The sequence below is a fragment of the Pleurodeles waltl genome, chromosome 7 (genome assembly GCF_031143425.1).
Source record: "Pleurodeles waltl isolate 20211129_DDA chromosome 7, aPleWal1.hap1.20221129, whole genome shotgun sequence".
Classification (NCBI taxonomy): Eukaryota; Metazoa; Chordata; class Amphibia; order Caudata; family Salamandridae; genus Pleurodeles; species Pleurodeles waltl.
The window spans coordinates 791,310,675-791,336,233 of NC_090446.1; the positions used below are offsets into that span (position 1 = coordinate 791,310,675).

Below are 25,559 nucleotides of genomic sequence, written 5' to 3' on the forward strand. Positions count from 1 at the left end.
TATTGAACACAATATCACATCACATTGCCAAATTTCACACCATCTCATCTAACCCTGCCTCATATTGTACAGCCCAGTGCTTTAATTGGGCCGGTACTTTCAAGTACTGAGTACCTACACTTCTTATTTTTTTCACTCTGAGTGCCAGCACTTCTCTGCTGCCAAGGAGAGTACTGGTACTCATGAACGGTAGGATCATTAGCTGCTAGTGCTGGTGAGCACTAGGCTGTCAGAGTTCAACCTGCCTCTGACAACTTAGGTGCTTCTGTAGCCTTAAACTGACCCCCGCTGAGCTATTCAGCAGGCATTAAGTGCCTAATGTCTGGGTATTCACCATCACGCTGTGTTTGAGAGAACAGGGTCCATTCAGGCCCTGTGCTGTCAATCACATTTACACTATTTTATGCATTTGTGAAAACACAGGCATAGAGGCAGCCCAGCTGACAGTGACAACTACGAAAGCGATGGGAGGACAGAAGTTTACAATGGCATTAATCCCACCTGAGTCTTTCGAACGAGGGTCTGCTTATGTATGTGCGTTTGCTTGCTTGTACGTGCGTGTTTTTGTGTGAGAGAAAAGCAAATGAAAGAGGGAGAGAATTGGAAGACTTTAAGGAGGACTGTGTGGAATGCTTTGTGTGTGCGTGTCTGCTTGTTTCTTTCTGTGTGTGCACGTTCAAGAATATATAGTATTGTGCAAAACGACAGCAAATAACAGTATGGCATTAAGAAGCCCCAAATATTACAAAACAAAAGAAATGTTAAAATATCATTGTGTTTCGCTTTCATTTTGTGTAACGAGTTAACTTGTTTTGTTTATTTAAACACATTTCTCATGGGCTTTTGGTATGTGCTGCAACTGGTATATAACTCATAAAGGCCCATATTTATACTTTTTGACGCAAACCAGCGCCGGCGCTGGTTTGCGTCAAAAACATTTACCGCCGGCTAACGCCATTCCAACATGCCAGGCGGGCGCCTTATTTATGGATTGACGTTAGCCGGCGCTGCAGGCTGGTCAGAGTAAAAAAAAATAACTCTAACCAGGTAGCGCCGGCGAAGGGGAAAATGGAGGTTGAGCATCTAAAAATGGTGCAAGTCAGGTTAGAGTAAAAAATTAATGGCTCTAACCGGACTTGCGCCATTTTTAGATGCTCAACCCCCATGGAAATGACTACTGTCTTAGCAAAGACAGGAGTCATGCCCCCCTGCACAGTGGCCATGCCCAGGGGACCTCTGTCCCCTGGGCATGGCCATTGGGTGCAGTGGCATGTAGGGGGGCCAAGTTAGGCCCCCCTATGCCACTAAAAAAAAAAAATCTAAAAATACTTTCCTGCACTTACCTGGGATGGGACCCCCCTCCATGGGTATCCTCCAGAGGTGGGTGGGGGTAACAGGGGGTGTCCCTGAGCCCAAGGAAAGGCACCTGAGTACTGCTTCCATGGTCAGAGACCATAGAAATGAGCCCACAGGTCCCTTAATGCCTGCCCTCACCCAGGGGTTAAAAAACGGTGCACATCAGGCTGGGAGCCGTTTTTTAAGGCCCGCTCCCTCCTGTGCTTCAAAATGACGCGGGAGTGTAAATAAGACGCACAGGCCTTAAAGTCATTTTTTGGACGGGAACGCCTACCTTGCATGTCATTAATGCAAGGCAGTTTCCCGCATCCAGAAAATTACGCACACGGAGGAATTTTGATGTTTGCGGGGTCGGGCGTCATAGTATAAATATGGAGCAAGGTTTGCGCCGAATGTGCGTCAAACATTTTTGATGCATATTCGGCGCAGACAGAGTATAAATATTCCCAAAAGTATCCTCATGTCTTGCTCTTAGCCCCGCCCCTAGACCCACCCACCACACTACTAGTTCATGTTAATGAGTACCTGCACTTATTTTTTCCCATTTAGAGCACTGGTACAGCCCATAAATAACCACGACACCACATCAACAGGCAATCCAACATCCAAACCACATCATAACAAGCCACACATTGCAATAACCCTGAAAATGCAGAGACTCAGCTATCGACACTCATCTCATGCAGCCCCACCATGACCACTTCATCTTGGTCCAGTTACCTCACAAACCTACAAAACATAGCAATGTCACATGACAACATGTATTTTAACTTGCTATATCGTACCACACCAGGTGAACTAAATCTTTACTTATATACGATGCTCATTCAAGATCACATAAAACTCTATGCTCTATGCTGCATCACACATCTCTTACATCTAATCGACAACATAACAACTCATACAACCCCACATCACCCAACCCACTTCACATAACCATCAAAACCAAGCACTACGAAGATGACATCAAACACCATGCACATCACACTTGAGCTTCTAATGACAGTACTCCATTAACACATCCACGACACACAAAATCAATGTGACATTACTGAGCATTTCTCATCACTGCAACGTTCTCCAGACTGCACAATGTAGCCTGCATCACCTAAGCTATATTGGATAGTTCATATAGCATGCACAACATTCAACTCTACCTCACCGACACTTTGCCTCAGCCTTTCACATAACCACTTACTTTAAGCAGCTATCTATAAACCTTATACTATATATGCCAAAAAATGCATCTATATACCTTATACTGTATAAGTGCCTAAGAATTTACATCACACAATAACGTATCATTCAAAAAAATAGCAGCTCTAAACCTTATACTGTATATGTGCCAAAAACATACTATCCCACAATAACGTATCATTCATTCATGCAGTGAGAAACACCACATAACAGTCACCTATGGCTAAGATCCTCCACTGCCCATATGATCTGGACACTCAACACACTGCACTTTATACAACAGTGCAAAAAGTATAAATACAAGAATATATAACAGAGACCATATACACACAATGCACCATCACAAGTGGAACGTTGCCCCAGTCAAGATCACATTCACCAGGGAGCAATACATTTCACAACATGCCCTTCAAGACATCAGTGCCACTCCACACCACACACACACACACACACACAAACAAAACTATAGGGCACCATCAGCCTACAACATGAAACCAAGAGCAAAGTATGTGCCCAACTAAAGCTCATCCTTATAAACAGAATGAATACAAAGAGATAAGTAACACACTCAAACTGGAATAATAGTGGGACTTTGTGACAGTGCAACTTGGACCACAGGTACATATGTTTCCTCAGAGAGCAGAATCAAAAAATCCAATAATAAATATCCATAGCCACTGCACAACTAGACAATACATGCCAGAGCCATGTCAATGGAGCTAAACAATCAGAAAGTTTGACCTATGTTTTTTTACTGTCAGGGCGACTTCAGAACTCCCAGGTAACAGCAGCTTGGCCAACAACACCCTATTATGCTAAAACTCCATCACTAAATTATTTAGATGCAGGCACCTGCCATGTTATTCTCTTCAAGGTCCAACACCCCAGAATGTCAAAACATCACTACTTTCAAGGTGACAAGATACTCTTCCACTTCAGTCCACCCCACAGGAACAACAAACCTTCTCCACCAACACGTGTTCATTGGTAGGTCACAAGAGCCATCTCATCATGGATAGGCAATATGAGAAAATCTATTTTGCTGAATATCAGTCCACAATTGGCCAGGCCTGGATCACAGACTCCCCTACATGCAGAGAAACAGTGTTTTAAATGGGCGTATAGTGTCCGCCTGGTACTGAGTATCTACACTTTTTTAATTTGAAAGAGAGAATACCTGCAGGAACAAACAGGTACTCCAAGTATTGAATAACTGCACTTCTGTATTTCCATTTAAAGCACTGCAAAGAACCCACAACGGGCAAATCAACACCAACAGATCTATGCTTTGCAACTGGTGATACAAAGAGGACAATTAAATGGTGATCATTTGCTATACAAAAATACCTAACGTGAATCCTATTCAACTAACTAGCAATACCTAGTTCTATGGTAGGTTGTGATGAATATGAAATGTTGGGTTAATCGCTCTCAAACTCGGGGGTGTAACATAGGCCTTTGCAACTCCTGCGGTGAGGGGCGGCCCAAACCCTTCAATGGGCCCCCATTTCTTCCATGGGTCCCACTTAGTCAAAGGACAATAACAATCTGTGAGATGCAGTAGACACGTTCTGCTTCGGAGCCCCGCCATTTTGCGTTACGCTATTATTGAAACTTGGCGAACTGAACCTACCACGTTAACATCTCAGTATCCCGATGTGAGGCCCCGAGATGCTCAATGACAAAGCGGAGATCTCTCTGCCATCTTTTCCAGTCCTGGTTTGCGTTGTGGTGTTTCTCGCGCTGCTTCCCTCACCCTTGTTCCCTCACCCTGCCTCCCTCAGCCTAGACCTCCCGTGTCCTAGACAACAGGCAGCTGGCCGCATCCCTAATGAATTCTAATGCACACTATAGCTTTCAAATTAGGCTGCACAACTAAAGCTCGTTTGTTCAGCTGAACGAAATCAATTGCTTTCCACTTGTTATCCGGGTTTTTTATAACGCTCGTGACACCGCCGCTCGCCATGCTGCATAGACCCGGCCCGAGTCGTAAACAAGTCTCATACTCTCCGTCTGACACGCGATATCCCCTCGTCCTGAAATACGTTTTTCCTCGATGAGAAGCTGGTGGGCCTCAGTTCGACGGGCAGGCCCCTATGTTCCCGGTAATGCGAACTCAAACAGTTTTTCTGTGGATAAAGCCCCAACCTGATGGACAGTAATGTCGTTAGAAACTATATAAATTATGAAAGCAAGTTAGCCTATAAAGTATATTTTCCCAGCAAAGAGAAGTTAAGCCCTGTGGATGAACATATTGTGATTTGTGATAAACCTGTATTAGGAAAGAATCCCGAGTCATAAAAATATTTCTGTAACCCTAGAACTGTGAGGCCCACTCTTAATAAGATTTTCATATTGCAATATGTTGTAGCTGAGCTCCCGCACAGCCCAGCGGCGTTATTAGAAGAGGCACTATGGTAACGTTCACAGCATGTCTCTGCATTTTATTCTACCACAGTAAAACAGATTTATATCATGCGCTGCGAGTGTTCGATTGTTTTTCAGGCCTTTACATCTTTTATCAATCTGTGTGACCTCACAATGCATGCCAAGGTGGCCGAAGAAGCAGTTCGAAGCCCACTGTGGTCTGTTACTAGCCTTTTGTGAAAGACATGTACTACTTAAAAAAAAAAAATCCACATTTTGTCCGACCTGCTTTTCATTTGGGCTTGACAGGAGAGTCGCGAACACATCATTATACCTACGCGGTCACCGCTCAAGGTAACGCTCGCATTACAAAATGTATTAATAAAAAACACTTACCTTGCCCACGAGCTTGCCTTTTCTGTTCATGCAAAGGAAAAAGTCTGTCTCTTTGCCTTTGATCCGAACTTGACTGCCAAACGTGTCTGTTTCCACTAGAAGCTGGGCTTGGAAAGAAAGAAAGATGGGAAAGGAGTTTAAGGAAGCTGGAGAATCAGGTGCCTCAGGTGAGCTAGAGAGTGCTGTACCCCTCCCGATACCAGCCAACAGAACACCGCGCTGAGATACATCACAACAGTGCAAATGCAAAATCAGTCGTAAATGCATAATGTGTGCGGAGATCTCCGCCATGAGTGCAGCATTTTCAGAACCCTGTAAATCCAACTCAAGGGGGCGGAATTGGGCACTCCAAGGTGCCTTGGCTCTTTGTTGTCATTCACATCACACACAAACCGCTCTCCTTCGCCTTTCAGTCTCGAAAGGCCTGGAGATTTACTACAGCCAATCGCTTGCATAATTCCATGTTTATGGTGAGAAAGGGAACGAAGCAACTCTACATTTGCTGAGAGTATAGCAGAAGAAGTTTCCTCCTTGGGGAAAAATGAATTCCCCATGGAGACAAAACACCCTAACAAACAGTGTGTGTTTGCATTAGGGATCCTTCTCCCTCTGTGAGGATTTCTCCGCCTTAGAGGACCACCACGACAATAGTGACTTGCTGGGAATGTCACATGATGTTCCCAAAAATAATCCTGGAAATATGCCCCGGAGCAGTTTTCTTTGTGCATTCCTGGGGACGTATGTGAACTCCAGAAAATCGTAAATCTACACGTGGAGGCATCTGTAACCTGCAAGCACAGGTTTATGACTTTCTATGTGACTCCGGCCCTTTAAATATAAATATTGCTTTTCATAGGCTACCTGCAAGAGTGTAAGTTTATGCAATTTCAAATAAGGTAGCCCTGACAGTTTGTTGCATTTGGACAGTGCTTAATTTGCAACAGTGTTACCCGTGGAGGGCACCGACACTCATTTTTGAGGAATGGTCCCGTTTGCAATGCAACTATCAATTCTACTTCTATGTGTATGGCGTTCTGGTTCTATGCCCTTTTTGGGGTTTTTATGTCTGTAATGTTCCACTCTAGGCAGCAGCCATGCTTTATCTCCACCTGTGCAGCTGCTTTCCAGAGTTGCCATATAAACCTGCCATTTACCTACTTATTTGAGGCATCAGCTTTCCTACAAACTGCCAATTAGTGAGCAACAACTCTGTGCCAGCTGCACAGATGGAGGTATTGTGAGGCAACAGCTGGGAGTAGAAAGTTACAAACAGAAATATCCAAAAAGGAACATGGAACCAGAACTTCCTTTAACATAGCAATAGAATAGAAGATTACATGGCAATACTACACAGCTTTCCTCCTTAATGTTAACACATTAAAATAAAAATATGTTTTACGGTACAGTTATTATTAGCAGAACTAAAGTATCATATGAGTAGTTGTACTTTCTGTACAGAGTTAAACACATAAAAAACAAAGTTCACCCCATAGTAAAATCTTCATGTTTTTTTCGGCCACATTTCCTAAGCGTCCGGATCTTGTCACATGTTCTGTTTCTCAACCCTCATTCCTCAAAAACACTGTAAGGTGTTGAAGACATTTCAGAACGAGAACTATCCATATTTGTAGGAATACAAGGCTGACCTGGAGATGGAAACTCTGATTGACAATCACCCCTTATAACAATGAACTGCTCATCCACACCTCTACCACCAGAAGCACTGGACTCACCCACTAGTATATACTTCCCAGGTATTCCTTCCGCGTAAACATCCTGCTGAAATGTCAAATGTTAACATCGTTCAACCTTACTCAATTGGTCAATACCTTCATAACTTGTAGATGCTGAGAACAGCTTTATTTACTTTACTGCTTACAAATTAATTTGTTTTCTTAAGCCACTCTCCATCTTCTAACTTACAACTCTGACTCTGTGATTCCACTTATAACACCCCTTACATACTACTTGGGCCTGCTTTGTATCTCTAGCTCTGGTTGAAGATGAATACCTTTGTCTCCTGGTAGTCATCCAACACAAATTATCCTTAGTGTAAGGTTCCCTAAGAATCTTGATGGGCCCAAATCATTCTCTTCAGCTTATTCTCCACAGGTAAACCCTTCTTCATGGCAATCTTCTCACTTCCGATTATAACTCTAATAGTGTTTAACTGCATCATTATGAGCAGTGTGGTACACTAAGGTGATTTTATGTTTAATGCCACTTCTCAAAAAAACGTTCAACTATATCAGAACTAAACTGTGGAAATTTGTGGCTCCAAATAGATTTAAGGAGACTTTCACGTTGAAACACAATCCAAGAACTCAACTGTATTAGAAGAATCTATCTTTGATACAATACCGACATTTGGCTATTTTGAGAACCTGTGCAATAATACAAAGACATGTTGTGTACTCCCCTCCAAGTCCTGTATGGGCTCTAGAATATGCACAGCTAATGCTTCCCAAGGAGTATGTGGATTGCCAATAGGATAAATGTGTACAAAGTGTGGTTTGATACTTGTCAGCTCCAAAACAACCCCCACAAGTTCTCACAAGTTGCTCAATGCCAGAATCCACTCCTGGCCTCCAATACTGCTCTTTACCATTCTCTTACTCTTAAAGTTACCAAAGTGCCCTTATATTTATCAACCTACCGACAGAGTCATCTTTCTACAACTGAGACATATTTTTCATCATCAGACTAATCCAGAGCTAACCAGAGATAGGTAGAAACGTGTGGAAAAAGGAGGAAGAGACCGATAAAAAAACAGCGACAAAGTGAGAATGCAGGAATGTAAATGAACCAAAGAAACTGCAGAAGTGAGCTAAAGACACAGGATGTGTGGGGTGTTGGTAGAAAATCCCCTAAGTGGGTCCTTGAGTCCTCCCTCTTGAATGCTGTAACTGACTTTAGATTTAGAGCAGACTGCTTGAGCTATTGATAGGAGGATTTTGTGAATTTGCAGATAGGTGGGCAGACCAATAATACACCTGTTCATACGCAGAGACAACTGGATAGTACTGAGTTTTTGCTCCAACTTCTGAGACCCACTGGCCTGGAGAAAAACTGCATTACTGACTCCGTATCAGAGGGGCTCACTGAGGTATTTCTTCCTTGCTGCTCATTCCCAGGATGAGTACAAACACAGGGGGAAGTAATCTCCTTACTAGCTCAGGCAAGCATTGCTTACAGAGGCCTCTGAAACTGACCAGACTTTGGATTACAATATGGGGCTTGGGAAGGAACATTGCCTAATCAGTGCAAATGTAAACCTTTTTCAGCAAGGTATACATACATCATAAATTGGGTCTGTTTTGAAGTACGGTGAAAGGAGAGAGTGCCCCGCGACCCGCACCTCCCAGATTTTTTAATTAGCAGATTTTAATAAAGGTCTATCAGTAGCGACATATAAGGTTGATAGGTTGCCATGTGTGCCTTCTCTCAATGCAGGACATTATAAGAAGTACTTGCCACAATGGTGACTGTGGGCCTGATTTTGAGTAGGCAGTCAAATGGCCAGTCTTCAATGTTCAACATAGCCATAAGGAGCAGTGAAAACATGTAGATGGCCCCTGTGCCATGGAGAAAAAAAAAACATGGTATTGTTTTTTATTTCCAAAAAGAAAATCCTGCTTTGGGATTTATTTTAGAAAATAAAAAAATACATTGAAAGTGTGCTGTAGTGTCATGTTGAAACAGGCATATGCCAGATTTTCATTTCATTGCCAGGAACCACTGTGACAGCAGTTCTTGGAGATGTCTGCTGGGCTGCCAGGCATCTCCAAATACGGCAGGTGGATACTCTGTCAGGTGGAGCAAAGTCTGTCAACCATAATCTAAACCAGCCCCTAAGTTTCTCAAGGAGTTAATTTTGTAACATCTCCCATTCGAATTGTTTCTGCTCTACCAGTTCTTTCTCTTGTTCTTGATACATAGGTCCATTCTTCTGAACCTGTGCATAATATTCCTGTTGATACAGTATACAATACAATTCGTCGTGATGGGCTAGAGACTCCTACAATCTAGTGTTGTGCTTTCCTAAATATTTTCTGTACTTTCTACCAAGGGCACAATATTGTCTTGCAAGTGTTACAGTCAAACTCCCCACAGAATGAGATGATGTTTTAGAGGTCTCGATGTGAGTTAAGCATAGTTACTGTGGGCCATATTTACAAGGCCCACTGGACCACTGAAGCGTCACTTTTGTGACACTCTGGTGGGGCAAACCGCAGAGCCATATCTTCAAGGCCACATAAAGCCTTCCTGTGTGGCTTTATGACCTTGAATATATGGAGTGAAGCAATGCAGCACACACCGCTGCGTTGCCTCACACTGCATTAGTGAGGTGTGCCATGGGCATTACAGTGGGTTTTGCCATGTAACACTAATGGCATTTGACATATCCCCAGACGTACAAGAAGTTATGAACCTGAGAATGCGTCAAAAGCATACGCCTTCCCAGGGGTGGCATAAGAGAGGTACAACGGGGAGAAATACCATTATTTCTCCCAATTTTTCTGCAACACACATAGAAGGGGAAAATCTCTTCTATTGATTGTTTTTGTGCAGGAAGGTGTCCCTTTCTGCACAAAAACAATCATCCCCACAACGCAGACAGACTTGCACCATGGTGCAAGGGTGCCTGCTTTGGCTCGCGGCTTCCATTTGTGCACTTGCGCAGAGGAAGAGGACAGAAATATGCTGTATCTTGTAGGTACGGCACATTTCTGCCCTTTCTCGGTGGCACAAGGCAGCACAGCTGGGTACTTTCTAAGCCTACTTGGCTAAAAAAACAACAACCTAGAAAGCCTTTAAATTGACTCATGTCCCTCTACCTTTCTTTAAGTGAGGTTGATTCACAAGATGGGATGGGGACAAACATCCTCAAGAGCAGGGGATAGACGTCTCACAGTCTTGGACGTTTGCAGGGCAGCCACTTCCTGCTCTATATCTCTTCATATTATCATAAGTAGATGGCTTATGCATTTGCTGCAGTAGTGTATAACCATGTGCCTTACATCTGTGTAGGAAGTTGGCTCTGTATATACTATTTCAAAGTCAGAAATAGTGTGCACAGAGTTTAAGGGTTCCCCTTAGAGGTAGGATAGTGGCAAAAGTAGATCATTCTAATGCTCTATTTTGTGGTAGTGTGGTCGAGCAGTAGGCTTATCAGAGAGAGTGTTAAGCATTTGTTGTACACACACAGGCAATAAGTGAGGAACACACACTCAAAGACTTACTCCAGGCCAATAGGTTTTTATATTGAAAAATATATTTTCTTAGTTTATTTTGAGAATCACAGGTACAAGATTTACAGTTAATACTTTAAATGTAAGGTACTTCACTTAGATACTTTAGGAACTTTGAATGAAAACAATATCATGTACAGCCTTTGTAAAAATGGCAATAAGCTATTTTCAAAGTGGACACTGCAAAAATCAACAGTTCCTGGGGGAGGTAAGTAAAGGTTAGATTAGGAGGTAAGTAAAACACTTACAAGTCTCAGTCCTGGGGCATAGGCAGCCCTTCGTTGGGGGTTCAAGGCAACCCTAAAGTTACCACACCAGCAGCTCAGGGCCGGTCAGGTGCAGAGGTCAAAGAGGTGCCCAAAACACATAGGCACCTATGGAGTTCCAGGCTGCCAGCAGGTAAGTACCTGCGTCCTCGGGGGGCAGACCAGGGGGGTTTTGTAGAGCACTGGGGGGGACACAAGTAGACACACAAAACACACCCTCAGCGGCACAGGGGCGGCCGGGTGCAGTGTGCAAAGCAGGCGTCGTGTTTTGTATAGGTTTCAATGGAGGGACCGGGGGGGGTCACTCTAGCGGTGCAGGTAGGCACAGTGGGGGCTTCTCGGGTCAGCCACCACCTGGGCAGGGCAGAGGGTCACCTGGGGGTCACTCCTGCGTCGAAGTTCGGTTCCTTCAGGTCCTGGGGGAAGTGTTGGTTCCAGGATTTGGTCCCTTGTTACAGGCAGTCGCGTTCAGGGAGAGCCTCTGGATTCTCTCTGCAGGCGTCGTTGTGGGGGCTCAAGGAGGTCGTCTCTGGTTACTCACTGGCTCGCAGTCGCCGGGGAGTCCTCCCTGAGGTGTTGGTTTTCTGCAGGTTGAGCCGGGGGCGTCAGTTGCAGAGTGTAGAGTCTCAGGTTTCCGGCAGGAAACGTGCAGTCTTTGAAAGTTGCTTCTTTGTTGCAAAGAAGTAGCTGGTTTTGAACAGGGCCGCTGTTCACAGGAATTTCTTGGTCCTGTAGTCCAGGGCAGTCCTCTGAGGCTTCAGAGGTCACTGGTCCCTGTCGGATGAGTTGCTGGAGCACGTTTTTGAAGTTGGAGACAGGCCGGTAGGGCTAGGGCCAAATCAGTTGTTGTCTTCCTCCTTCTCTGCAGGATTGTAGGTCAGCAGTCCTTCTTTCTTCAGGTTGCAGGAATCTGATTTCATGTGATCTGGAGAGCCCCTAAATACTGAATTTAGTGGTGTGTTTAGGTCTGGGAGGGCAGTAGGCAATGGCTACTGTCCTTGAGGGTGGCTACACCCTCTTTGTGCCTCCTCCCTGTGGGGACGGGGGCACATCCCTAATCCTATCGGGGGAATCCTCCAAACTCAAGATGGAGGATTTCTCAAGGCAGGTGTCACCTCAGCTCAGGACACCTTAGGGGCTGTCCTGACTGGCGGGTGACTCCTCCTTGTTTTTCTCATTATCTTCTCCAGCCTTGCCGCCAAAAGTGGGGGCAGTGGCCGGAGGGGCGGGCATCTCCACTAGCTGGGATGCCCTGGGGGGCTGTAACAAAAGGGGTGAGCCTTTGAGGCTCACCGCCAGGTGTTACAGTTCCTGCAGGGGGAGGTGAGAAGCACCTCCCCCCCAGTACAGGTTTTGTTCCTGGCCACAGAGTGACAAAGGCACTCTCCCCATGTGGCCAGCAACATGTCTGGTGTGTGGCAGGCTGGCAGGAACTGGTCAGCCTACTATAGAAGTTGGGTATGTATTAAGGGGGCATCTCTAAGATGCCCTCTGGGTGTATTTTACAATAAATTGCACACTGACATCAGTGTGCATTTATTGTGCTGAGAAGTTTGATACCAAACTTCCAAGTTTTCAGTGTAGCCATTATGGAACTGTGGAGTTTGTGTCTGACAAACACCCAGACCATGTACTCTTATGGCTACCCTGCACAATGTCTAAGGTTTTGCTTAGACACTGTAGGGGAATAGTGCTCATGCACATATGCCCTCACCTGTGGTATAGTGCACCCTGCCTTAGGGCAGTAAGGCCTGCTAGAGGGGTGACTTACCTATGCCACAGGCAGTGTGAGGTTAGCATGACACTCTGAGGGGAGTGCCATGTCGAGTTAGTCATTTTCTCCCCACCAGCACACACAAGCTGTGAGGCAGTGTGCATGTGCTGAGTGAGGGGTCCCTAGGGTGGCATACGACATGCTGCAGCCCTTAAAGACCTTCCCTGGCATCAGGGCCCTTGGTACCAGGGGTACCAGTTACAAGGGACTTATCTGAGTGCCAGGGTTATGCCAATTGTGGAGACAAAGGTACAGTTTAGGGAACGAACACTGGTGCTGGGGCCTGGTTAGCAGGGTCTCAGCACACTTTCAAATCATAACTTAGCACCAGCAAAGGCAAAAAGTTAGGAGGTAACCATGCCAAGGAGGCATTTCCTAACAATCTGTAATTGGACATTGTGCACAGATTTATTTTTTACTAAACATACCAAAGGCCTGTGTTATTTGATATAAGGCATGTTGTCTGTATCTTTCTCTTATCCAACCATGAAGTAGAGGTGAGATTAGATACATCCTCATGAATATTGGGATGGAGGAAGGCTAAAAAGATCAATAAGGAGGTAATTGTGTTTAGATCACAAATCTCAATCAAATTGAGGTGTCTAATCTTTGTCACTGCACTTACATCATACTCTCAGTTCCACAAGGATTCGTGGTGAAAAGGTGCAATAAGAAGCCTAGTATCGCACTACTAGCAGACATGAGGGTCTTCTGGGTAACTATAGTGTATAAAATAGGAGGGGCCAAGACACTGGACAGAGAATGTCCAGGATTCATAAAAAGAGATGATTGTAGGCAGTAACCATACAAGATATGAGATAATGAGGGGAACTCTGATGTGGGTAGGTGAAATTATGAGAGATCATTAGTCTGAAGAGTGGGAGAAGCATGGGAGTCCTCTGCAATTGGGTCTTTCACCCACTTATACCAGAAAAACAAGATGCCCAAATCTAAGTTTTCAAACATCTGCAGTTGAGAGGTGTGTTAGGCTTCAGTGTTAAATCCAGGGATGTACCACTGGACAATTGCTTGCTGACCAAGAAAGTGAGGTCAAGGCAGCTTAAATTGACTTATAAGACATAAGACACAGCGCATATTTTCCAAACTGAAGGATAAATGCAGGCCTTGTTGATGAGGAAGAATGACCAGCGGCACTGATGTCCAAAAATGTGTCATCATCATGGCTGGATGCAGACTTATTTGTTTCCGAACACTAAATAGGTTGATTACTCCAAAACTCACCACAGCTGTGTGTCTCAACAATGAGCCAAGAGGGCACGTTCTACCACATTTTGTGCAGTGCCCAAAAGCACAAACATTTTGAATGCATGTTCTGGGTCAGATACATAAGGTAATTGGTACTCTGCATGTTTTACCACTGAAAGCGGTCCCTCTAAGAATATGGGTATCAAAATATCATAAATCGTTTGCCGATCCTGCATTAGTGGTGGTAACAATTTCCCCTTCTCGGAATTTGTAGTCTGGAACAGAGCCTGGTGCATGACGGCAACGAAGGGGACCTATCAATGTCACAGGGGGCCCGAGTCTTTGATAAGGTATGAACAGTGCGGAATGCATCCCACGGACTTCCCACCCCTGTCGCTGGGCATTTGATAGCTGCGACTTGAAGTACAATTAGCCTTGCACTGGAAATAAACTAACCAGTGTGGGGCAAATGATGAGCCCTAAATAGAGACACGGAGCTTGTGGCTCATGGGGCTGGGGAGACGCACGTGACCCCGTACTCCGGATGCCTCGTTTCTTCAGGGGACCCCAGGAATGCACCCATTTCACTGTGCATAATTCCACTCTGCCTCATAGAAACTTCTCGCACACCATACATACAATTCGCAACATTATCAAATCGTGAGTGGTTTCGGAAAAATAAACTGATTTAATTTAATTTTGTATTTCAATAATTTCTCTTTGCTTTGACTACAGTTTATTACAATGCAGAGCGCTCCTAACGAATCTGGAGTCTCAACGTGATATAAATATCTGTTAAACTTTAATAATCGTAGAACGGCATAAATAAATTCTTTCCCTATTGTCCTCTTGGCCTTTAAACGTGGAGCAGACTTTAACATGTGGAAAGGTCATGACCCTGGGGAGTGAGTGAACAGTTTGTAAAAGTAGAAGAGCTGAAAACCTTCTTGATTAATTGCAAAATGTAAGATCTATTGAGTCATAGAAATTCCAATTAGGTCACCATCTTCAATTAATTTAAATATCATTCTGTTTTAAAGTGTGGAAAATTTAAAGGTGGAATGTCTGAGGATTAGCTGATCTTTTGCAATGCAGACAGAGCATTTTTTTCAGCAGACAAGAGGTGGAACACGCAGTAGGTCACCTATGTCTGAATAGTAATTTCATGGAACAGCGCCAAAGGCTTCTAGCCTCACACATCTTTGGCACCATACTTCTACCACATCTGAGTTTCGGATAATTTGGGGTTTATGCAGCCCTGGGGCCATTTTGTTTCCATAGAGACATTTGACTAGAGGATGGTAAATGCAGCGCCTTCTAATCAACTCTAGTTCACAGGTTTTGCTCTCCAGTGGTAGGCTAATCCGTTCATGTTAAATAGTATGTCTTAGATTACTGTCACCCAAAACATCCAAATGTATGTGGCCCATTACCTTTCCTATTACTTTAGAAAACCGCACAATAGGAAATATGAGATACAAAAATCCAATAACTGACAAAGCCAATAGATTTAGCTTTTGATCTAGTGGAACTGTAGTGAGAACTCTTGCTTGCAAGCCTTCATAGAGGATTTAAACCCATTTCCGGTTTCTTCCAACCTCACATTCGACAGCTGATGGTTCAATAACTTATTATGTCGTGCCTAGGCCACTGTAAAATCCTGTATCTAGGTGGCAAGAAATCGATCTTAAAAAGGCTGCACTCGGTCTAATACACTGCAGCCGAATTCCTGTTCTCCCTCCCTAAATTTTGTTCCTCCTATCGGCTCCCTCAGAAGCCCCATTGATTGCCCACTGAGAAGCGTCTTGAATTTAAAGTTCTTTGTATTGCACACAAGATTATGAATGTTTCGGGGCCCCTGTCCTTTCTGGACTTTTGTAATCCTATCTTCCTACTAGAGTGCTCTACTCTGCCGAGATAAACCTGGTGGTGATCCCTCAGCTCAAAAGAAAAGGACAAGGAGCTCGCTCTTTCCAAGTTCTGGTTTCGGCCCTTTGGAACAGCCTGCCTCCTGAATTAAGGAACGCGCAGAGACTTCTCTGCCTCAGGAAAGAAGGTAAGACCTAAATCTATGCCTCCTAGTCTTTTCGTGCCCTCTTGTCTCATGTGTCTCTCTGGTGTACTATGTTTTGTCTGCTGTGGAAAGTGCCGGGAAGGCCTGTTGCTGGGTCAGCCATGTGCTCTATAAATTTTATTAACATAAAAGTACCAGGCAGTTAAATTAAGTAATGACACTGAAATACAGGGAGAATGACGCCTACTTTTCGGGTCCACATAGAATATACTCCATGGATGTCAGATTTAAAGGGAGATAAAACCCCACCCCCATGTTAGGTCCATTAGGTTTTTGTTTTTCAGCACAAACACCAGGGGTTTGTTGCTGGAAAACAAAATTATTTGTTGGGCACACAGAACAGACATTACCCTGCATCAAAGTGAACACAATATTGAGTTAGTGCAGACACAACTCGTTGTGTGACAAACAGCAGCTGTTAACAACCAGGCCTTTCCAGCCTTAACACAAGTTTGAAAAGCCTGCAGTTATCCTGTGTATAGTCCTGTGTTTGACAAACAGTGTGAAAGTGCCACAATGAGATAAGGGGATTCACCCAGGATCCCACCATTTGATCAGGAAGTGAACCAGGGACTGCAACCCTTATCTCCCTGATAGGTTTGATTAAGGCTGATCAAGAGTTTCCTTTGTGAAAGTTCCATCTGCCAGTGTTTAGGGTCTGTCTGCATTCCCCACCATGCAGTTGGTGAACAGCCTGATGCGATTAGAGTGCTCTGCCCAGACGATGGAGGTATCAACACGATATTGCCTGTCTTCATCTAACAAGAACAGCTTTCTGGTGAACCTTCTGTCAATGTCTGTTCAGGCTGGTGAGCCATCTACCACTAAATAAAGGCATGTTTCCCCACAGTGCATACAGATCTTGTCTTCCTAATATCCTGGTGGGAGTTGGCCACAGCTTCAGGGACTCTTTTCTTATCCTTTAGTGAAAATATGACACCTTTTATTTTGCATTTTTACAAGTTCAGAAGCACCAGATTACATTACAAAAGTCAGATTATTTTTCTTTAAAGGCGGGGAAAGTAAGTTATTTGCCAGAATCGCAAAATGTGGAGCAGATGCTGGGACCTAAGTCTTGCTGTCCAAGTTGGTAGCTCTGGCCATTAGGCCCCATTTACCCCTCTCTCAGACAGTCTTTCATATCGCTTACTTCATCAGACATGGTAGCATGTTCATCATTGTAAATCGGACACCTTGACAGACCACTTTACTTTCCATAGTGTCACACTTATTTAACTAATTTCCTTTTCATCAAACTTCTCTTATGTTTGATATCAAATTGGAGAAGGAGTGACAGCAACTGGGGCATCCTGGGCCAGATTTAAAGAAAAGTAGCGCAGTGGGGTGCTGAGCTAAAATTGGCGGCACCGCGTTGCGTCACTTTAGAAACGCAGGGATGTGCCGTATTGAAGGGAATACAGCGCACCACTGCATTTTCCCCTGTGCTGGCGCTAAATTTAGCTGCCAGCACCAACGCAGGCATCCTTGTACAATGCAGCACACACAGAAGTGCCAAAGCGTAATTTTCAAATGATTGTTTATGTGCAGGAAGAGACACCTTCCTGCACATAAACAATCATTTCTGTAATTTTGCTTTTTTTGATTTGTGCACCAGAATGCAGCACCCATAGAAAAAGCAAAAAACGTCTCCCTGGGGATGGCGTTAGATTTTGGCACTGCCTCAGTTTTACAAAATTTCATAAATATGAGGCAGCGTCAAAATGCAATGGGTGTTTCTGTGGCACCCCCACAGCAACACCCATTGCATGGCCCTTCCACACACAGTGCTGCATGGGAAGTGGCTGCATTTATAAGGCGGCGTTAAGCCACAAAAAGTGGCTTAACACCACCATATAAATGCGGCGCTGTGCTTAGCGCCACAGGAGCTTCACAAAAAGTGACGCTCCTGTGGTGCTAGGGGCCTATAAATACGGCCCCTTGTTCCCTATGAACAATGCACAAATGAAAGCACCACTGTGGTTTAGGTGCACTAATTGTGAACAATCACTACCATGATGTGTGTGTAAAATCTCTACTTGCAAGTGTAGTTATTAACTAGAAGGTATACCCAGGTATTGCAACTGTGTGAATGGAGATGTCTACTTCTATACCAAGAGGGTGATGCAAAGTCAGTTATCCAAAATGTGGAGCAGGCACCTCCTGGGAGCCACAAAAGGGTCCATAGATAGATGAATTACTGTGTCCAGGTTTCTCTTAATCAGTACTTTCTTTTGTGGAGATAGGGAAGGGTTCTGTTCTGTGTTAATGTATGTTTCTCTGTACATACTAACTATGCTTTCTTTTGGAAAAATAAGTGGAAGGTCCTCCTGGACTACCCATTTGTTTAGACTCCTAAAAACGGTATTGTGGGTGGTATAGCTAACACAAGTTGTGTGAGAGTCCTCATTCTTTTAGTGAACAACAACATTTTTTGTGGATTAAAAATGTGTCTAAGGAGCGTTCCTTGTCTTTAGTTAGCTCAGACTCTCAGCACATGTTAAAAGCATGACATGAAAACCTTAATCCAAGGTGGAGCTTGGCATGTTTCACTGTCCTTTTAATTTCAGCAGTTGCTTCAGGGCCTGACGAACATTAATGAGAGAGTTTGTCTCTAAAAATGCTGCAACCTGTAACTTAGTGTTCCACTCATATCAGGTATACCAAGGCTGAAGTATAGGTGCATGCAGTTATTGAATGCTAAATCTCTAATCAGAGTCTTGGCATGCATTATTATTCTTGAGTCCTGTGGTTACATCTGCTAATAAGCCTAGATATAGGACTCTCCAACACCTCTGCTTGGTACCACAGCTGGAGGTCTGAAGGACTCGGACCAACTCCCACACCAAGTGACAACGCTCGCAATCTTGGCATAATCTTGGACAGCCAACTGACCATGAAACCACAAGTCAATTCAGTCACCTCCTCCTGTTTACACACCCTCCGCATGCTCTGCAAGATCTTTAGATGGATAAGAGTAAACACCAGAAAGACCGTCACACATGCCTTCGTCACCAGCCACCTCGACTATGGCAATGCGCTCTACACCAGCATGCCCTCCCCACTCCTCAGAAGACTACAGACAATACAAAAAGTGGCAGCCAGACTCATCCTGGACCTCCCCAAGTGTACCCACATCATTCCTCACCTCAGGAAACACCAATGGCTCCCTGTCCAGAAAAGATGCCAGATCAAGACACTAACACAAGCCCGCAAAGCCCTCCCTAAATGGGGACCATCCTACATCAACCACAGGCTGAACTTTCATCTTCCCTTAAGACACATGCGCTCGTCTTCACACGCCCTCGCATAAGTCCCCCACGTCCATTGCACCCGCAGTGCGGGACTGCACATTCTCCTACATCACCACCAAAGCCTGGGATGACCTCCCCCTCTGAACAGCGCCCTCCCTGGCAAACTTCAGAAAGCAACTCAAGACTGTCTTTTCAACAAAGATGCAGCAACCTCAGCATCCAGATACCCCTAGGGGAGATAGTGTTGTGCTTTAAAAATGATTCATTCATTGATTGACCCTTACATTGTCTTGTTTTGGGAAATAAATATTAGCTACTGTTTCTCATATGCTAAGCTTTTATTTGTACTGCTCAAACTTGCGAACAACTTTTCAACAGGCAAAATCTATAACTTTTGTCTTATCCAATGCTTGCTTTCCTGGGCAGTGGGCTATCATATGTGCACAGGAATCCATATATCTTGAGACGTTCCAAGGCTTAACAGCAGGTGGAGGTCATGTCAGTGTTTCCAGAAAAAGGCCTGGCCACTACCTGGGGCAAGGTGAGATGATGCAGAACCACAGAAACTCTGAAATTGTGGACTTGGTCACCAGGCCTGCATAAAGGCACTAATAAATTAATATTATTAATAAAATTAGGCTGATAGGTCTGCATGTCAGTTTTTTGTGTGAGCACTCAGGCAATATAAGACACTTTTATATGCGTGGAAATAAAGCTGTTCCAATCCCATATATATTACCAGGTGTTAACTAAACTGAGTAGTCTGTAGTATTATAGCGAAAGAGAGAAGAAAAATAAAGAAGGAAAGAATGAAAGAAAAAGTAAAACAGAAAGAAAGAAGGCAACAAAGAAAGAACAAAGGAAAGAAGGCAAAAAAGGAAAGAAAGAAAGAAGGAAATATGGCACGAAGAAAGAAAGAAGGAAAGAAAGAAAGAAAGGAAGGAAGGAAAGAGGGAAGGAGAAAAGAATGTAAAAAAAAAGCAAACAAGAAAAACAAGAAAAGAAAGAAGGAAAAGTCACAAAGAATGAAAAAACGAAATACCAAAAAGTAAAGAAGGCAAGAAAAAAGATTCATAAAAGGAAGAAAAATGAAAGAAGGCAAAAAAGCGAGAAAGAAAAAATGAGTGATAAAAGGAAAAAGAGAAGGAAAGAAAGAAAGGAAGAAAGAAAGAGGAATGGAATGGAAATATATAAAAAAGGAAAGAAGGCAACAAAGAAACAATGAGAAAGAATAAAAGGAAAGAAGGCAAATAAAGGAAGAAAGGAAAAAAGCCAAAATAAAAGAATAAAAGAATGAAAGTAAAAAGAAATAGAAAGAAAAGAGAAAGTAAAGAGTGTTTGTTGTATAAAATGTAAACCCAAATTACAATTACATCCCTTCTATGTTTAAATAAATCTGTTAGAAGTGTGCTGCACATTAAAAGCAATAAAGTGTGTTTTTCTTCCTAGGAAAAGTTTATCAAGGAACCATTGGCAAAACAAAGTACGAGAACAAAATATGATATACTGTGAAATAGCAGCAATCCACTGGAAAAATAATTTACAACAGCATTAGAAGGAGACAGGAACTGAAAAAGCTGGAATATGCCCCTCACTCTCTTCAAATGCATCCTACTATCAGATCAGGCAATACCAGCACTAGTTAGAACTATATTGTGTATGGATGTCCACATGGTGAAAGAGCAAAGTGCAGTTACTCAAAGTGACGTTAACCAGCGGCTTAACTAGGCGGACCCATTGCCCCATGCTGTCTGCTGTAGTGGGTGGAAGCAAATTGGGAATGACACAACAACAGACCAATGGGTGAAGAGAGGTGGCAGAAAGCCCCTTTAAGTAAGTATATTATAAATAATTTGTGAGATCGAACGGTCTTGGCTAACACCAGATCTAAAGAGCACAGGCCTGTTTAGAACGCTTCAGGTCACAGCTGTGGTAGCGAAAAAGTCATAAGGAGAAACCCAGGCATTTCAGAAATTCAAATACCTAATACTAGTTGTGATGTGAATTTCACATCAGTCCATATTAACATTTATGACTATTTTCAGTGCCTTCATAATGCATTCTGAAGAAAGAGTGCATGAATACAGCTTATAACACAGAGATACTAAAACTATATTTTATGTTGCCTTTCATGATTTAAAAAACAGCTGTATTTCCCTTTTAAAAGCTAATCATTTTACATTTTTTCATCTTTTTGCTACTGTATATTGTTTGCCGTATTCACATAATCTCTGGGTGATTCAAGGTGAGTTATAGAGTGATTGCTATATTTAGTGAGAAAGCCAGCATAGTCTAGACAGAATAAAGAAATATTGCTTGAATTCGTAGACAGCTATATAGTTTTACTTTTTTCCTGTTAAAAAAATATTTCTTCCTATGGGGAAATCTTCTGCTGTAGGCTAAACCCTTACTGGCCCGTTTAACTTAAACCTTCCAGACAACTCCCTCTGAAAGAATTTCTTAAATGTCTAGGTGAAAAGTATTATATATAGTGAAAAATTAGCTTCCAGCTAACAAAACATTTAGACGCCAATGAGAAATTTGGAATAAGTAGCAACTAAGTCAAATTATCTTTGCAGTTTTCTTCTGTTGGGTGGGAACCCGGAAAGGTAAAAAGGGTTTTCCATGTAAACAGAACAGGAGAGAATAAAGAGAGCAGTCAAAGAGATTGTTAAATTCTTCAAGGTTTTCTTCTGCTGTGTGGTTTGGGTGAAATACCTTACATTAAATCACTTACTGATGTAGATGTAATAGAAATTTCAAAGGCATTCCAAGTATTATAAAACTACACTAGTTGGCCACAAGTTAGGACTCAACAAACCATTTTACATTCTCAAGAGCTAACCCGATTCCGACATCAAGGGTTGGAAAAGTATTTTTCCTCCGCAGACATAATGCGCAAGTCTAGCCCCTGTTCGTGCCAGGAGAAACGCGTATTTGTTCCTGTAAGTCTGTATCTTCCAATAAAACCCTCCTACTTACTTAGGACTACTTCGTATGTATTTTGAAAAGAATCCATATTTAGAATGTGTGAGAACTGCTAAAAAATTGCTTGCCAAAACTATGCAATTCTGTTACATGACCAGTGCGTCTGATACCTTAACCATGACTTCAAACTGGACGTGTGCCAACTTTTAGGAGCACCAAAGTGATGCAGGCCTTCGGGCTCTGAAAGGTTGCAGGAATGTGCACTTACATATTACAAAATTAAGTGCCACTTGGGAGAGAGTAGATTGCTTGTCAGCAGACATTGTTCAGATCTAATATGTGCCCTAAAACAGAGGAGGACATCATACCAAAGAAATTCTGTGAGTGATGCTATTATCAGATGCCCTCGGCAGCAGGCTTTATGGCTGTATTGCAGTTTACAAAACATTCTACTATAATAATAATAAAGCTGGCCAGGCAAACTGTACTTTTATTAAACATGAGCTGCTGTTTTTCTGTTATATTTTGTACTAATATTGATAGTAAATTGCATTTCTGTTAAAGTATTTTTATTTAGGATTTTAAAAAAATGATTACCAAAGTATAAAAAAGACAGCATTTGCGCAACAATATGTTCTTGCTGATTCGTCTCTTCACCTAAATGTTTTAAAAGCAAAACTGCTCAGAAGTGGAGGAGGTACCTGATGGATTCGGTGGGTATAGGGAGGAAAGAGGAATTCAAAAGCACAAATAAACCATTCCAAACAATCCAAACACCTTGGAGAAAGTTGTATGGCAGACATGTGTAATCTGTTGGTTTTACCATTTGGTTGCCTAGCAGAGTTTCACAGTGGCCAGTGAGCAATCAGCCTCAGATGGGCTTAATGTTAGGAAGTTTGTTTCACAACCCATAAACGGTCCTTTCATAGGATGTCCTAGCCATCAGTTCAATCAAACGTTTTTAGATCAAAGCCTACCAAAGACATCTTGAAGACATTCAGAAACCTTCCCTGGGAATGTATTCTGCCCATACCTTGCCATTGGCTTTGTGGTTTTCTGGCTTTATATTTGCTGGCTTTGTTTGTTTTAGACTGTGCAGGGTGAGTTTGTCCATTGCAAGGAACAAGCATTTTCACACCAGCTCCCCTTATTCTTCCACAAGTACCCTTTCTTTGAACAGGCCTGTAAACCTTGCTCTCATCTTGTCACTTTGCTGTGCATTCAAAGAAAGAGGTCAAATGTCAGGCTCTGTCTTTCATGAAGCTTGGTGTTTACTTTTCTTTCTCTTACTTCAAAGTGAGAGGATTTATGTGGCAACCTTGCTGGTTACTGTCGGTAGGAAAGTGTGTTTTTCTAGCACACAACATTTAAAATAATTGTGCAGGTATTTCAGGATATATCAGAATTAGGAACTCACAAATTGAGCACATTTTTGTAAAATCTGAAGTATGTTGGAAACAAATACTTTAATATGATCAAAACAAATCAATACACTAGGCGATATCATTTTCACACATTATCATTTGTGTGTTGTATAGTTTTATTAGTAAAAGTTTATGTCTGTGCAAACGTAATGGCCATTTCAATTGAAAATGTGTTGCCTATAATGGAAGTGTGCTACCACACCATACATACTCCACTCCATGCCACTCCACTCTACTCTGCACCAATCTACACCACTGCAATGTACTCTGCCTCACACCACTCTGCCTCACACCACCCCCACATGACTGCAATCTGCACTACTACACTCTACTCCACTATGCACCACTCCACTCTACACCACTGCACTTTATGCTGCTTCTTTCTATGCCTCTGTACTCTACTCTGCACCACTCTGTTCTATGCCAATTTACTCTAGAGCACTCTACTATACACCGCTGCACTTTTTGCCATTGCATTCTACGCCACTCCAGTCTAGGTCACGCCAATCTACTGTGCACAACTCTACTCTATGCCATTCTGCAACACTGGACTCTACACCAATGCACTCTATGCCAATACACTTTATGCCAATGCACTTTACTCTGAAACACTCAACTCTATGCCCCTGCACACTACACCAATCTACTGTGTGCCACTCAAATCTACTGTGCACCACTGCACTCAATGTCACTGTAATCTACACCCCTTTATGCCATTACACTCTGTGCCACTCTACTCCATGCCACTGCAATCTAACCTGCACAACTCCACTCTATGCCACTTCACTCTACTCTGAAACAATCTACTCTATGCCACTACATTCTATGCTACTGCAATATATGTCCCTCTACTCCACTCTATGCCACTGCACTCTACACAACTTTACTCTGTCACTGCACTCTACACCACTACACTCAACTCTGTACCACTGTACTCTATGCCAGTGCTCTCTACACCACTCTACTCTATGCCACTGCACTCTATGCCAATGCACTCTACATCACTCTACACCACTGCACCCTACAACATTCTACTCTGCAACACTGCACTCTCTGCAACTGAATTCTGCAACACTCTACTCCGTACTACTGAAGTCTATTCCAATGCATTCCATGCCAGTCTACTCTGCATCACTACACTCTATTCCACTGAACTCTGCATCACTCAACTCTACGCCATTGCACTCTATGCCACTCCACTCCACTCTGCACCATTGCACTCTACTATGCACCACTGTAATCTATGCCACTGCATCCTATGATGCTGCATTTTACACTGCTGAATTATACACCGCTGCAGTCTATGCCACTGCTCTCTACATCATTATACTCTGCAACACTCTATGCCAATGCACTCTACACCAGTATACTCTATTATACTCCACTCTATGCCACTGTACTATACACTACTCCACTGCACTCTACTCTGCACCACTTTACTCAACACAACTGCAGTCCATGCCACTTTATTCAGTGCCAATGGACTCTACACCACTGCACTCTATACCACTTTACATCACTGCACTCTACGGCACTCTACTCTGCAACACTGCACTGTATGCCATTGAACTTTACAACACTGTTCTCTGCACTACTGCATTCTATGCCAATACACTATATGCTACTGCACTCTATGCAACTCTACCCTGCATCACCCCACTCTACCCAACTGCACTCTGCAGCACTCCACTCTACTCCACTGCACTGTATGCCACTGCATTCTACTGCACTATATTCTACTCTGCACTGCTTTACGCCACTCTACTCTTCACCACTCTATGCCACTGTACTCTGTGCCACTCTACTATACTCTGAACCACTGCACTCTGCGACACTGTACTCCACACCACTTTACTTGGCACGACTCAACTCTGGACCACTGCACTCTATGCAACTGCACTCTTTAATGCAACACTAATCTATGGCACTGCATCCTATGATGTTGAATTGTATGCTGCTGAAATCTATGCCATTGCACTCTATGCCGCTCTGCTCTGCACCACTGCATTCTGTGTGACTCTACTCAACTCTGCACCACTGTACTCACTCTAAGCCACTGTACTCTATG

The 25,559-nt window shown here is 43.2% G+C and overlaps 1 protein-coding gene across 1 annotated transcript in view; it reads right to left on the reverse strand.

Moving 5' to 3' along the window:
* Window positions 1-25,559, reverse strand: part of FGF18 (fibroblast growth factor 18) — an 862,991-nt gene that overhangs the window by 149,607 nt on the left and 687,825 nt on the right. The window contains exon 4 of the mRNA XM_069199330.1: window positions 5,317-5,423. Coding sequence (XP_069055431.1) covers window positions 5,317-5,423 — 107 coding nt within the window. The remainder of the gene's footprint in view (window positions 1-5,316; window positions 5,424-25,559) is intronic.